The following is a 12,089-nucleotide window of genomic DNA, read 5'->3' on the forward strand; positions in this document are numbered from 1 at the left end:
AAACCTCCTCAGAGTAAACAGGCACCTTGATCGTCCATGTGTCTACCAGCCCCAGCCAGAGACATCTGACTGGTTGTCCACTGAAGCCGGCCAGGGGCGAGGTGGGCTGTACACGGGCTGATCGCGGGGGCTCTGCCAAGCCCAGCCCCGGACACTAGTGGGGAAGTTCTGAGGGAAGGATGTAGATTGCAGACGGGCCTCCTCGGATCACCCCAGGGAAGGAATTAGCCTGGGTGGAGGAGCTTCCTGTTCGGGCAAGCCTGATGCTTAAGGAGGTTCACGGCCTCCCCACAGCACAATCTCAGAGCCACAGGCCCACCTGGCATGCTTGTCCCCCTACACTCACTGCCCCAGGCACCCCGGTCTCTGTCCCTGACATCTGTGCCTTCCCCCACATTGTTCCCTCAGCTTGGAATGGCCTTCTCCACCTTGTCCACAGGCAGCTGACTCCAGATGATGGTGCCCACATCGAACGGCCCTCTCCCGGAAAGCCCTCTCTTGGCTCTGCCTGACCAGCAGTTGGTCAGCGTCTTGTGATTTGGTGCCCCCAGACCCCTGCTGGAACCGTCCCCTTTCCTTGCAGCCCGGTGCAGGGACCCCGCAGGCCTGTCCCATCGAGGGCAGCAGCACGTGTGGAATAGGTCAGCGTTGTTGGCCCCTTTAGATGCCTCTGGCACTCCGTGGGTTTCAATAAGAAGACGCCACGGCCATCTGTGCTTGCGATCTGGAATCCCAGCCCGCGTCCCACCCTCCTGCCCAGGCCTTTGCCTCACTCGCTGTCCCGTCAGCTGAGACTCCCAGTGACTTTCAGTGCTGCGTGCTTTGCAGCCCTTTCTCCCATCCTGCCACTCTGTGCCCGTGGGCAGCATTTCCCGGTTGTGCAGGTGCAGAAAGCGAGGCCTAGAGCCCCAGGCTGGGATTCGCACCTAGCAGGTCTGTTCCCCGCGTACCTCCCCATCTCCCTAACTCCCTCCAGACATCTTCCTTCCCAGGCACTTCCTTGGCCACTTCCAGAATCCATATTTCAGCACCTCACACTGCCAGCAGCGGGGGAATCAGCACGTGGTTCCAAGTTTGGGGAGTAAGTGGAATGCTTGGGGCTCCCCCATGCAGCTTGGATTGTGCTGGTCTCCTGTTACCCCAGAGGGCAGCTCATGGGGGTCTCTTTCTCCAGAAGAAGCTTGTTAGTTCAGAGCCTTGGGATTTGTGGGGTGCCCCATCAGTCGATGTGAAGACCTGTGGCCACAGCCTCGTCTGGGGACCTAGCACTCTCCCTGGACACCTGCAGCTGGACCGATCAGACTCAGAGGCCTCCTGTGGGGTCACAGGCCCACCATCCGGGCGGACGCCTGTCTAGGGAGTGCAGAGGGCACCCAGCGGTCTGTTGCCGCCCTGTCCTGCCGATCCGATGGCAGGGCCGTGATCTCCGTCTGCCAATAACACGCATGTGCACACAGGCCCGTGACAGACTGCGTTCCACCAGAGCGGCTCCTCTGGACAGCAATTTGGCTCTCTCCTTTGGGGGAGCACTGCTCTTTGCGGTGTATCCTGTGGAATTAAGAGAGCCTGCGAGTGTCACTCCAGGGTTATCTCTGCTTCACTGGCTCTGATGGCAAAGATGCACCTCCGCCCAGTCGCTTGTAATGACATGTTTCCTGAGCAGGCGAGACAGAGGGGCGGACGTGAGCAGGCTCTCAGGCCTCCGAGTCCTCTGCTCTCCCTCCTCTTGCAGGGGGTAGGGGGTGCCGGGGGCACTCACAGCTCAGCTTGGCACAGCCCTAGAATTTAGGTCAAGCGGGACGTCGCCAAGAACACTGACCAGGGGGGGAAGGCCAGGGGGTAGAAACTCTACCTGGAAAACGCAAATTGGATCTCTCACATCACTTCTTTCGATAGTTGTGGATCCCGGCCAGGCCCAGGAGGGAAAGCTGCCTTTTGGTCTTTTCTCAGGAAACGCCCCAGCTGCCACCACCGCCAGCAGCCCAGAGTATTTACCAAAGCTCGGAGGTGTATCTCGTGTCAGACCTGGTCTTTCCCCTTAAGGTCCTTGAGGACGTAGCGGCAACTCCAAAGATGAGCAGAGTGTCTGAAACAAGGTTGAGAGACTACTGACTGTCCAGCCGTCATGCAGAGAATGTCCCCAGAGGCTGTGCTGAGGCCACACTGGCTGAGTGACAGGGCAGGTTCAGAGGGAAGAGTGGGGGCAGCCCGGTCCCTCCATTGTAAATAGGCGTGTTTCCCTGCCTGCTGTCTCTTCTGCTCACCTTTGCTGCGTGTCCTCTGTAGGTCCCCAGGGCCGACATCAGTGCCTAGCAGATAACTGGTGCTCAGGAAACATTTTCTTTTCTTTCTTTCTTTCTTTTTTTAATGTTTATTTATTTATTTTGAGAGAGAGAGAGAGCAGGGGAAGGGCAGAGAGCAAGAGGGGGTGAGAGAGTCCCATGCAGGCTCCGTGCTGACAGCTCACAGAACCATGAGATCATGACCTGAGCCGAAATCAAGAGTCGGACATTTAACCAACTGAGCCACCCAGGTGCCCCAGGAAATGAATGTTCTCGTCCTGTGTTGGGAGTGTGAAACTCGGGGTCCTTGGATCAAGAATGCCACCTGTACCAATAAAACTGCCTGGCAACACCGGAGCACAAGCTAAAAAGCAAACAGAAGCCTGCAGCCACACACAGACCCACTCGAGCAGACCCGCTGTGCAGGGAATGCCCGGCCAGGGGGTCTGCAGGGCCTTGTGCCTCGAGGGGCTCAGGCGGGTACCCGGCGGCTGACCTGAGCCCTGGGTTGGGGCCAACACGTCCCTTGTCTCGTCCGCAGCTCCGGCCCAGAGATTAGTTGGCACGGCCCTCCCCATCAGCCTGGGGGCTGCCGCTGATTCCAATGGTCCTCACGTTCGTTTGCCTGCACACGGTCGCTCCACACAAGGATGTAATTAAATCCTTTGAACAGCACTTTGGGACGTTTGAGGATGCAGGAAAACTCTATGGAAATGTAAGCTGTTGTGTGCAGCTGGTTTGCCCTGCGGTTTCTGTCAGTGCTCACTGCTCTGTGAAAATCACCTGAAAGGAAGGTGAGGAAGGCGAAGCCGGGAGGGAGGCCCGGCCGGCCCCCGCTGTGCAGCCTCCTGCCTGCCCTTTCCGGGACCCGGAGCGCTGTGGAGCAAGTGGCGCATCCCCGCCCGCCCCGCGTGTGCCCTGCCTAATCCCCTGGCCCTTCTCTCCCCAGGAGCTGCCAGAGCATGACGAGCTTGGTCAGCAACACCATGTCGCCGATCAAGGACGGGACCTCCTCTCTCCCCCGGAGGCAGAGCTCGTTCGCCAGGCCCCCGCTCCGCGCTCTGTACGACCTGCTCATAGCGCCCATGGAAGGGGTAAGTGCCTCCCGGGGCCAAGAGGCTTCTAGGCGTCAGGACGCATCATTTACCGCTCAACGCCCATGTGTGCCCCTCAGATACACCATGGGCTCCTGAGACAACCGGGGTGGGGGGTGGGGTGGTTTCCAGAACACAAACCTTCTCTGTCCAGCTTCTCAGTCGGTGTCTGGAAGCGCTTTCTGGGTTGGCTGCTGGTTAGTGCGTGACGCCCCGGGTTCCAGCTGCCAGGCTAAAGTCGGAGCTCTCCTCCTTTCCAGCCAGGCACATCTGGCCTCAGCTGCGTCAGGTACACGGTGAAGGGCTGCCCTCCTCCCTCCTCTCATCAGACCAGACTCCGGGAGGCCCAGGGAGGCGCGGGGCTGTGCACACGCCCACCGTGGTCAGCCGCGAGCGCGCCATCGGCGTGGGCCCCGAGCAGATCCAAGAGGGCTGTGCCCGTGGCTCTGTCTCACCCTGCGGGACTGCTTCCCCGCCTCCCACCTGTCGTCCGAGGGTCTTGCCAGAGCAGCTCCTGCCAGGGCCGTGCTGTCTGCCGAGAACGGATCCGTCGGCCCCTGCCACCGTCAGGGGCCACTGACTCCACCCCAGAGTCCAGCATCAAAGACACCCTTTCACTTTGGATTTCTTGAAAAGGTTGAGAACGGCCCCTGATGGGTTTCTGTGGCTCTGGTCTTCGCACATCATCCTTCCATCTGGACACGGTTCTCCGCCTGGGTTGGGGAACCCAAAGGGCTCGGGGATCTTTTGAATCTGAATGGTGAACCTATCAGACGCGTTTGTATGTGACTGTGTGTTAGTCTTCTCTGGCTGCTTTAACAAAACGGTGTGGACCGGGTGGTTTAGAAAGCACACATCTATTTCTCATGGCTCCAGAGGCTTCAGGTCCCAGGTGAGGGTGCCAGCATATTCAGTTTCTTGGTGAAGCCCCTCTTCCCGGGTGCAGACAACCCTCTTCCCACTGTGTCCTCACACGGAGGCTCTGGTGCCTTGCTCTTCTTGTAAGGGCACCGGCCCCATCATGGGGGTTCCGTTCGCATGACCTCATCTAAACCGAATTATGTCCCACCCCTCCCCCCGCCCCCCCGCCAGTACCATTCCACAGGGGGCTAGGTCTTCAATGTGTCCCTGACAGGCAGTCCTTAACAGACCCCACGGAGAGCCCAGAGTGCCTGCATCTGTGGGGGCCCGGCTCTCAGACAGGGAGGACGTGCTTGACGGGCCCTTGGACAGCAGGCCGCCGGCCTTCCCAGCCCGCACGTCCTGGCTGCTGTGTGCAGCCAGGTGGGAGGTTTGTCTTGCAGACGTTGGGGTGGCCCCTCGGCAGCACCCTCGCCCACTGCAGCCCGCTGGCAGAGGTGATGTGCCTCCTCGGGAAACCCCGCGTTGACAGTGATTCCTCATCCCCAGGAAATGCAGAAGCATTTGGCCAAGGACACGTGGCACTCGTCCGGTATTTTTCAGGAGGCCGTGCCCCCTGCCTGGGCCCTCCAGACTTCCCTCGCTCAGGGAGCCAGGGGCGGCCGGCCGTCTGGACTCCTGTCTGACGCTGCCCTCCCCTGGCTGGGTGACCTTGGCCAAGCTGTTTCTCCTCCTCGAGTACCTGTGTCCTCATTAGAAAATGAGGACGACCCCACAGAGTGTGTCAGGTCAGAGCAGGGCTGGGCTTAGCGGGATCTGAGGGGCACGCAGGGCAGCAGAAGCAGAGAGAGTCCCTGGTGAGAGGTGGCTGCTGTGACCCGGTCACTGCCCCTCCCAGCACCCCGGGCCCCTGGGCCCGTCAGCACAGAGGCCCAGTCCTGTCTCCTCCTTTCCTGCAATGCGCTGGGCTGTCCTGTTCTTAGGACCATTGTCCCCTCGGCGTCCTCTTTTTAAGGAAGGGCCAGGACTGCAGAGAGCGCCCCAGCTCAGAGCACCTCCGACAGCATGCTATCAGAGTGTGATTTGTGTGCCGCATCTCAGGGAAGCAATATACACCTGTACCCTTAGGCTGATTTTTCAGGTTTTCTTTACTGCCATCAGTCGTCACAAAGACCGTTTTGGTGACTTACTACCACTCCCTGCCGCCCTGAGCTCTGCATCGTGCACTGATCCCCCGGCCCCTCTGAAGGCTATTGGGACCCTCCATTCTTTCACTGACTCGGGCCTTCTGAGTGAGTGCATTTCTCCTTTTGCACCTGGGTCCCAGATTATTTAGTCCCTGCACGTGCAAGGGGCTGGTGGGAGCGGTGAGGAGGGGCAGGGGGCGGAGGGCAGAGGGGGAGACTGGCTGTGACCAAGCGCATACTTGGAAGCTCAGGTCATCTGGAGTTGACGAGCTCCTCGCCTCTCTCTGGGCCAGCTCACGTGCGCCCTCCTCCTTGAAACCTTCCTTGCCCTCTTTTCCCACCACCCTGCAGGCTTCATCCCCCTCCCCACCCGCCACTGGGGTTCCACGTATGCCCCATGTCTTTCATGGCACCCCATACCTCACCGGACTCAGAGCTTAGCTCTTGGCAAGCCTCACCTTCCCTCTCTTGCTGCCCACCCCACACTCCCTGAAGGCGAGGGTGGTCCCTCATCTGTGTCCTCAGCAGCTGGCACAGGGCCTGGGACACGTTGACACTCAGTGATGTTTGTGGAATGCTGCACTTGCTGTTTGGGACTAGTCTGTCATACAAAGCAGAGGACCCAAGGCACGAATCAGCCCTTGGGTTTTCTGTGGCCACTTTGCGGCACTTGAGAGCTTTCCCGGAGGTCGGGAAGCAGGAGGAAGGGGCTGGGCCTGCTCTTACACACCTTGGAATCCAGTGAGACCCTGACCCCGCCAACCCGCAAGGTGCCAGGATTCTAGCTTACTTCAGGGTAGGATCATGCATGCCCGCAGGGGACCCACACCCACCCCACTGAGCCAGGGGAAGGTGGTGACTGGGGAGGGGAAGGCTTACGGCCCTCAACAAGTTATAACAGCGAATGAAATCAGCCTTCGTGGCATTACCCAAGGAAGGGAAAAGCCCCGCCACCAGACCCACTGGCCAGCATGCAGTTCAGGAACTACACTGTACGAACACATGTGACAGAGCCCCACGCGCCCACCTTCGGGGTGCAGTCTGACCTTGACACGGGGCATTAAGTTCGAAAGCGTATCCTTAGTCCCTGATAGTTAAACTCTTTTCTTTTGTGGCCGAGGTGTTCAAATACGGTGAAGGAGTGTGGGCGGCCTCAAAGGAGCCAGAGTGAAACCTGTCAAAGGCCATTAAAGTAAATGGTCAGAGCAAGAGCTTTTCCTAGGCTCTCTGAAGGGATCCGTGGTGTTTCAGTAAAAACACTTGACTGAGAAGTTTCATCCATTCATTCACCAGGTACTTGTTGACATGTGTTGGGGACACACCGTCCCGGACACGGAGGAGGAGGTGCAAAGCGGGTGGCTATCCCGTGTGGGAATGTCAGGTGGGATGGGCTGCAGCGACGCCTCCTCAAGCGGGCCGCCTAGGTGGAGGAGGGGGCCTGGAGCTTCCTCTCACTTCCTAAGGCCAGCACACCCGCCTGCTCTGGCGGCCACTAGAGGGCGATAGGACACCGCCCGCCCGCTCCCGGCCCCGTCAGCTCCCAGGCAGGGTCAGACCCTCTTCCACATTTTCAATGAAAAGACAAATCAAAGCCGAAGGTCCAAGCTTATGAATCACTGACACTTCAAGACTAAAACGATTAGCCTCTTCACATGGGGCTTATAATTATTTGAACAACTGCCTTTGTTTAGCCCCAGTCCTATGGCTAAGGGACTAGGTCAGACAGTATGAAAAGTGGAACAAAATAATATTTTACCCTAGGCTTCTACCAGTATTTGATTTAATCTGGCTTAAGGGAAACCCTGCCGTGGCTCTTTCCTGGAACCACGCCGTCCTTTGCTGTCAGGGACGAGCACGTCCGGCTCTCTTCCAGGAGGGCCCGGCCGCATCTGCACGTGACCCATCATCAGACATTAAGTGAAGTCCTGTCTGACACCCACGAGAGGAAATGTCACCGAAGAAAAGTTGCAAGTGCTTAGTGTGAAAGGGACTGGACCCTGTTTGTGTCCCTGGCATTCATTTTTACTCAAACTAGAGTAAAAGACAGTAAGCCATGCTTCTGGGCCTGGACTTAAGAGGCCCCCCTGGGCTGCTCAGGGGAAGCCCTTGTTCACTCAGGTCCCAATTCACCCCCTCAGTTTGCACACGGGGCTTCACCCAAAGCCAGAGGCTGCTTGATCAAGATGCCAGACGTAGAACAGGGAACTGCCCAGGATTTGCTCGAATCATTGTCCACAGGTCCAGATTTGGGGCCCTTTCAGGATCATTGGAGTTTGGACTCCTATAGTCCCCTGTCATCCTTATCATTACTTCCATTTACCGAAATTCCCCGTTTCCTATATTTACAGTCGTAAAATCAAGGTTGTAGGACAGACTGAAAGAGTGACTGACCAGGATAAGAGGGAAAAATATTCCTGTCCCGCCTGTTGACGTGGGCTTACCTGTTTCAGGATCCCCAGAAACGTGCTTAAAACTTGCAGTTCAGGTCTGTTAGGTTGGGAAACTGCCTTCCTGAGCACCGGGTCTCTGGGAAGCATGAGACCTCTCATCAATGCCTGCAAGGTGCGGTGGGGGCGGGGGGGGGGGGGTGGTGCGCAGCTCAGCTCTGCCTGGGTTGTACCTTGAATTATTGCTCTGGGGGAGAGGACTCTTGCAAAATCCAGTTAGCTTGATAAACCAGTTTACCCCAGAGCAATGCCCCAGGAGACAACCACCTGGGTGCCTGTTTTGTACATAGATTGAGGGTTTGGAGATGGCCAGGGAGTATTTGTCCCTAGAAACAATCAGACCTACACTCCAGACTGCGGAGTGGAAGATGAGGTCCTTGAGACTGGCATGCTCAGGGCTGGCCGCCCCACCACCAGCCTGTCTAATGGATTTCTGAGTGAGACATCTGCAGTAATATTCAAACGAGGACAGCAAACATTTCTACAACTGATTAGGAGAAGGAAAAATGGAGGCAATAAGCTAGCTCCATTCGGTTTCTGGGGTACCAAAACCGGCGGGGAGAGCAGGCTCCCATGAGGTGAGTGCTGTTCCCACCTGGGCCAACGCTGGGTTCTGGCTCTGTTCGAGTGGATGTTCCACAGCAGCTGTCTCAGCCTCTCCTGGCAGGTTCCTGCCCCTGAGGGCACAAGGGCTCATTGTTACCAGGTCTGTCGAGAAAGAGAAGGCCAATTTTGTCCAAGGCCCCTGCGGCTTACGCAACCCCTCTGGCTGATTTAGCTGGAGCTGAACACTCCTGGCCGGCAGACCCTTCCGGCTCTGGCTGGAGGATGGTCACTTTTCCCCAGGACCTAAATTCCGAACCCCTCCCTTTATTTGGTTCTTCAGGCAAACCAGTGGTTTGTTGTCTGGCCAAAGAACATAGTCGAAGGGGTTGACCCGTACTCCTGCTTTTCTTGTTGGATTGCAGTGTGTACAGTCTATAGATTTTAGTCATGGTCTGAGCGTTACTTCCAACAGGTTTGTGATATTTGCTGAGACCGTGTGCAGCCTTCCCTGATGCCGGGATCTCCCAGAAACATCACGGAAGAGGTTTCCCTACCTTAGAAAGGTCTGATCAATTCACTTGAGCAAAAATACGAGTCAGGAAGAAAATCCCAAGCCTGTAACACAGCTCTGTAGTGGCCAGATTCCAAGCAGTTCTTGCTTCTGGAATCCTTGTAGACAGTAAAGTCCATTTTATCCCAAATCGAATCTGCCCGAAAACTCACGGACCCAGGATCAGGGGTGTTTATTCCTCTGGTCTGTGATGCACTCTGAGGGGCTTCCTGTGTCCTCTAGTGACAACGAAGCTCCCTGTACATGGAGGGTGCAGGCGGATCCTCCGAACCCTGGTGACCTGTGTGCAGCACATAGCTCTTAAGCCAGAAGCCAGGACACAGGCATCATGGAGTTTACCCAAGAAAAGGTGGACACCAGGGAAGGTGTGGTTCAGCCCACTGGGTAGCAAACCGCTGGTTTGGCCAGGCTGGAGCACGTCTTGAGCTGCCGGCAAGCAAAAGCCATCTCTGCATGGGGGCAGGCGGGCAGACAGTCGGCTTCCAGTTGGCAAGGGTATGCAGTGAGAGTCCAGGTGCCTGCCGGGGCAGGGGCCTGCTGAGTGCACAGGGTCCCCGGGACCTGGTTTTCATGTGGAAAGGGCTGTGGGAAGGTTATCGCCAGGCCAAGACTGCAGGGTCCCAGACAGACACGCCCTGGGCTCCGCTGCACGTCCCTGCACCTACCGCTGACCTAGGCCTTCCCTTGGCATTGGCCCTCCGTGCCTTCCCCTGAGAAAGCTCGGCAGCGAGCTTCCTCCACAGGAGACCTGGCTGCAGGAACCCAGTCACAGGGCAGGTGTTGACAAGGTGCCAGGAGCTGAGAGTCTAACAGCCGCTCACACCCACCTCCAGGGTGCCCGCTGCCTGCCCTGTCTAAAGGAATAGCCCGCCCCCCGTGCAAAGACTGAGCTTAGCCTGAGTCCACTCATTGCCAGGCCTGCCTTTTGGGGCACTCGGTCTCTCCCTTTTCCATCCCGGGCCTGGCACACACTGGGATGGGCAAGGTCACTGGGGGAGTAGACAGGTTTTAGCACCCCTGGCCTTCTGATCTTATGCTATTTCAAAAGATCCATTTCTAGACACTTCAGAAGTCAGAAAGTCTGAGTCTTTGCTGGAATTTGTTGGAATGTATTAGTTGCCGGTGTGGGGCTGATGCTGAGCCCGTTATCTTACAAGCCCAGGACTCTTAAGAAGCCAGCAAATACCCTTTCTAGACTGACATTCGGAGGCACAGAGGAGCCTTTCTTTGAATTGTCTTTCCTTTTTCCATCTAATAGATGATATGTAATTTGGATAGAGACATCACTTTATTTTCCATTTTCAAGTTCACATTGGATTATAGCTAATCTTTTGGTAAAAAGGCAGTGCACGTGTATCCTTGGAGGCAGAAAATTCAGAAGACAGTTTCCAGGGCATCTTTTCCAACATGTTCAGTCCGTTCCCCATATCTTTTAACTGGAGCTGTCAGTCTGCTGTGGGGCCCGTCTGCCCGCAAGCCGGTGCTGCTGTCGCCTGCCTCCTTCCACACTGTCTGCACAGGGGTCCCATTCAGGGCCCCCACCCAGGACTGTGCGCATGTGCAGCTCAGTACCAGCCATGAGGCACCATTCCAGGAGAACCCAGACCTCTGTATCAGACCCAGACGCAGTCCACTCAGAGAAAACTGTCCCCATCTCCAGGCTAGAATTCCAGAGACTTCCCTCTCCTCACGACCGAGGTCACTCTTCACCAAGTCCCGGCAAGTCTTCTGTCCCGTTCTCTCCGTGCTGTCTCCTCATCTGCGTTAGCATGCACAGCCCCATCCCCTGTGACGCAGGCCTACCTCTGCACATTCATCGGAGGCTCCTCAGCAGAGAGCGTATGGCAGGTGCTTATAGCCGACATGAGCCGTGCTTTCCTGTCTGACCTTGGGCGGGGCCCTCCCTAGCCTGCCTTCTACATCTCTCCCCAGCCTTGTTCTCTGCTGACCTCACGGGCCTCCTCTGCCCGGGCCAGGCCCTCCCCAGCCCTCACAAGCCAGGGCGGCCTCCTGGCAGGGCCGTCGTCACGCCCTGGGTGGGTACCGCCACCCTCTGGGGCTGACATTTTAGGCTTCTGTGTTAATACCACCTCGTTCAGTAAGGGATTCTTATGTACATTTTCTGAGTACACCGTTGTAAGCTTGCGAGCAGGCCCGGACTCCTAACTTCTCTGGCTTCCCCCCGGTCCACAGTCTTCCTGGCTGATGGAGAAGCTGTCACCTGGTGAGGGAGAGTGACTCCCAATAGCAGGGCCACATGACGCTGACTGCCCCTCGTAGAGATCAGAATTTATTGTCAGAGAAGACACCCATGCTGCCTTCGGGGACATGACATCACCCACGTTTAGGCTGGGGCCCCCGATAAGGTCTTGCAGGCAGAGTTCACAGAGTCCGTACAAAGACCCTTCCAGTGACGCCTCTCTGAATGGCCTCCAGCCTCGGCATTACAGCTCTCACTGGCCCAGGACCCTTCTGTTCATTCTGATCCCCGCGTGTGTGTGCTGTCATGACTGAGGGCTTGTCCGGGAGTGGTGTGGGTCCCAGGGAAGCCCGGGATCTATGGGGTGACAGCCAGCAGAGACTTATCGGGGGCTTCAGCCCCTGGCAGCTGGAGTCCCAGGAGGGCCTCTGAGGGTGGGGCCTGTATCTCATCCACCAAATGCCTGGTGACCCTGGACCAGCCGAGAGTGGGCCCGGTTTTGCACATGGCAGTAGCCCGAGCCCCCACATTGCCCACATGTCGGGCAGGGAGGCCCCCGCTGAGCAGTGAGTGGTTGTCTCCGGTAAGGCTGCTGACCCATCAGCAAGGTCGGGGCACTGCCATCCAGGGCAGCTTCCCGGGGCCACCTCCACCTGCAGGGCCGGGGGGGCCCCTCAGCGTGGCCACGGTGGGTGGGAACTCCCACCAGGCCCAGGGGACTCCCAAGCCCAAGCAGGCACCTGGCCCTCCTCGCCTCCCTGGGCCCACCCAGAAATTCATCACACAGTGTGACACAGCCCACTTCCTCCTCCCTCAGTTGTACAGTGATTCCTTTACCCCTTCTTGGGAAATAGCTCTTAAAGTGAACAGCAAGCAAATTGGCCTAATAGTTTTTATCTCT

At 57.4% G+C, this 12,089-nt stretch overlaps 1 protein-coding gene across 4 annotated transcripts in view; it reads left to right on the top strand.

Moving 5' to 3' along the window:
* Positions 1-12,089, top strand: part of TTC28 (tetratricopeptide repeat domain 28) — a 627,778-nt gene that overhangs the window by 593,728 nt on the left and 21,961 nt on the right. For all 4 annotated transcript variants that reach the window (XM_023241623.2, XM_045042316.1, XM_045042317.1 and 1 more), the window contains one exon: positions 3,232-3,376. In XM_023241623.2, coding sequence (XP_023097391.2) covers positions 3,232-3,376 — 145 coding nt within the window. The remainder of the gene's footprint in view (positions 1-3,231; positions 3,377-12,089) is intronic.

Source organism: Felis catus, chromosome D3 (assembly GCF_018350175.1).
Source record: "Felis catus isolate Fca126 chromosome D3, F.catus_Fca126_mat1.0, whole genome shotgun sequence".
Lineage (NCBI taxonomy): Eukaryota > Metazoa > Chordata > Mammalia > Carnivora > Felidae > Felis > Felis catus.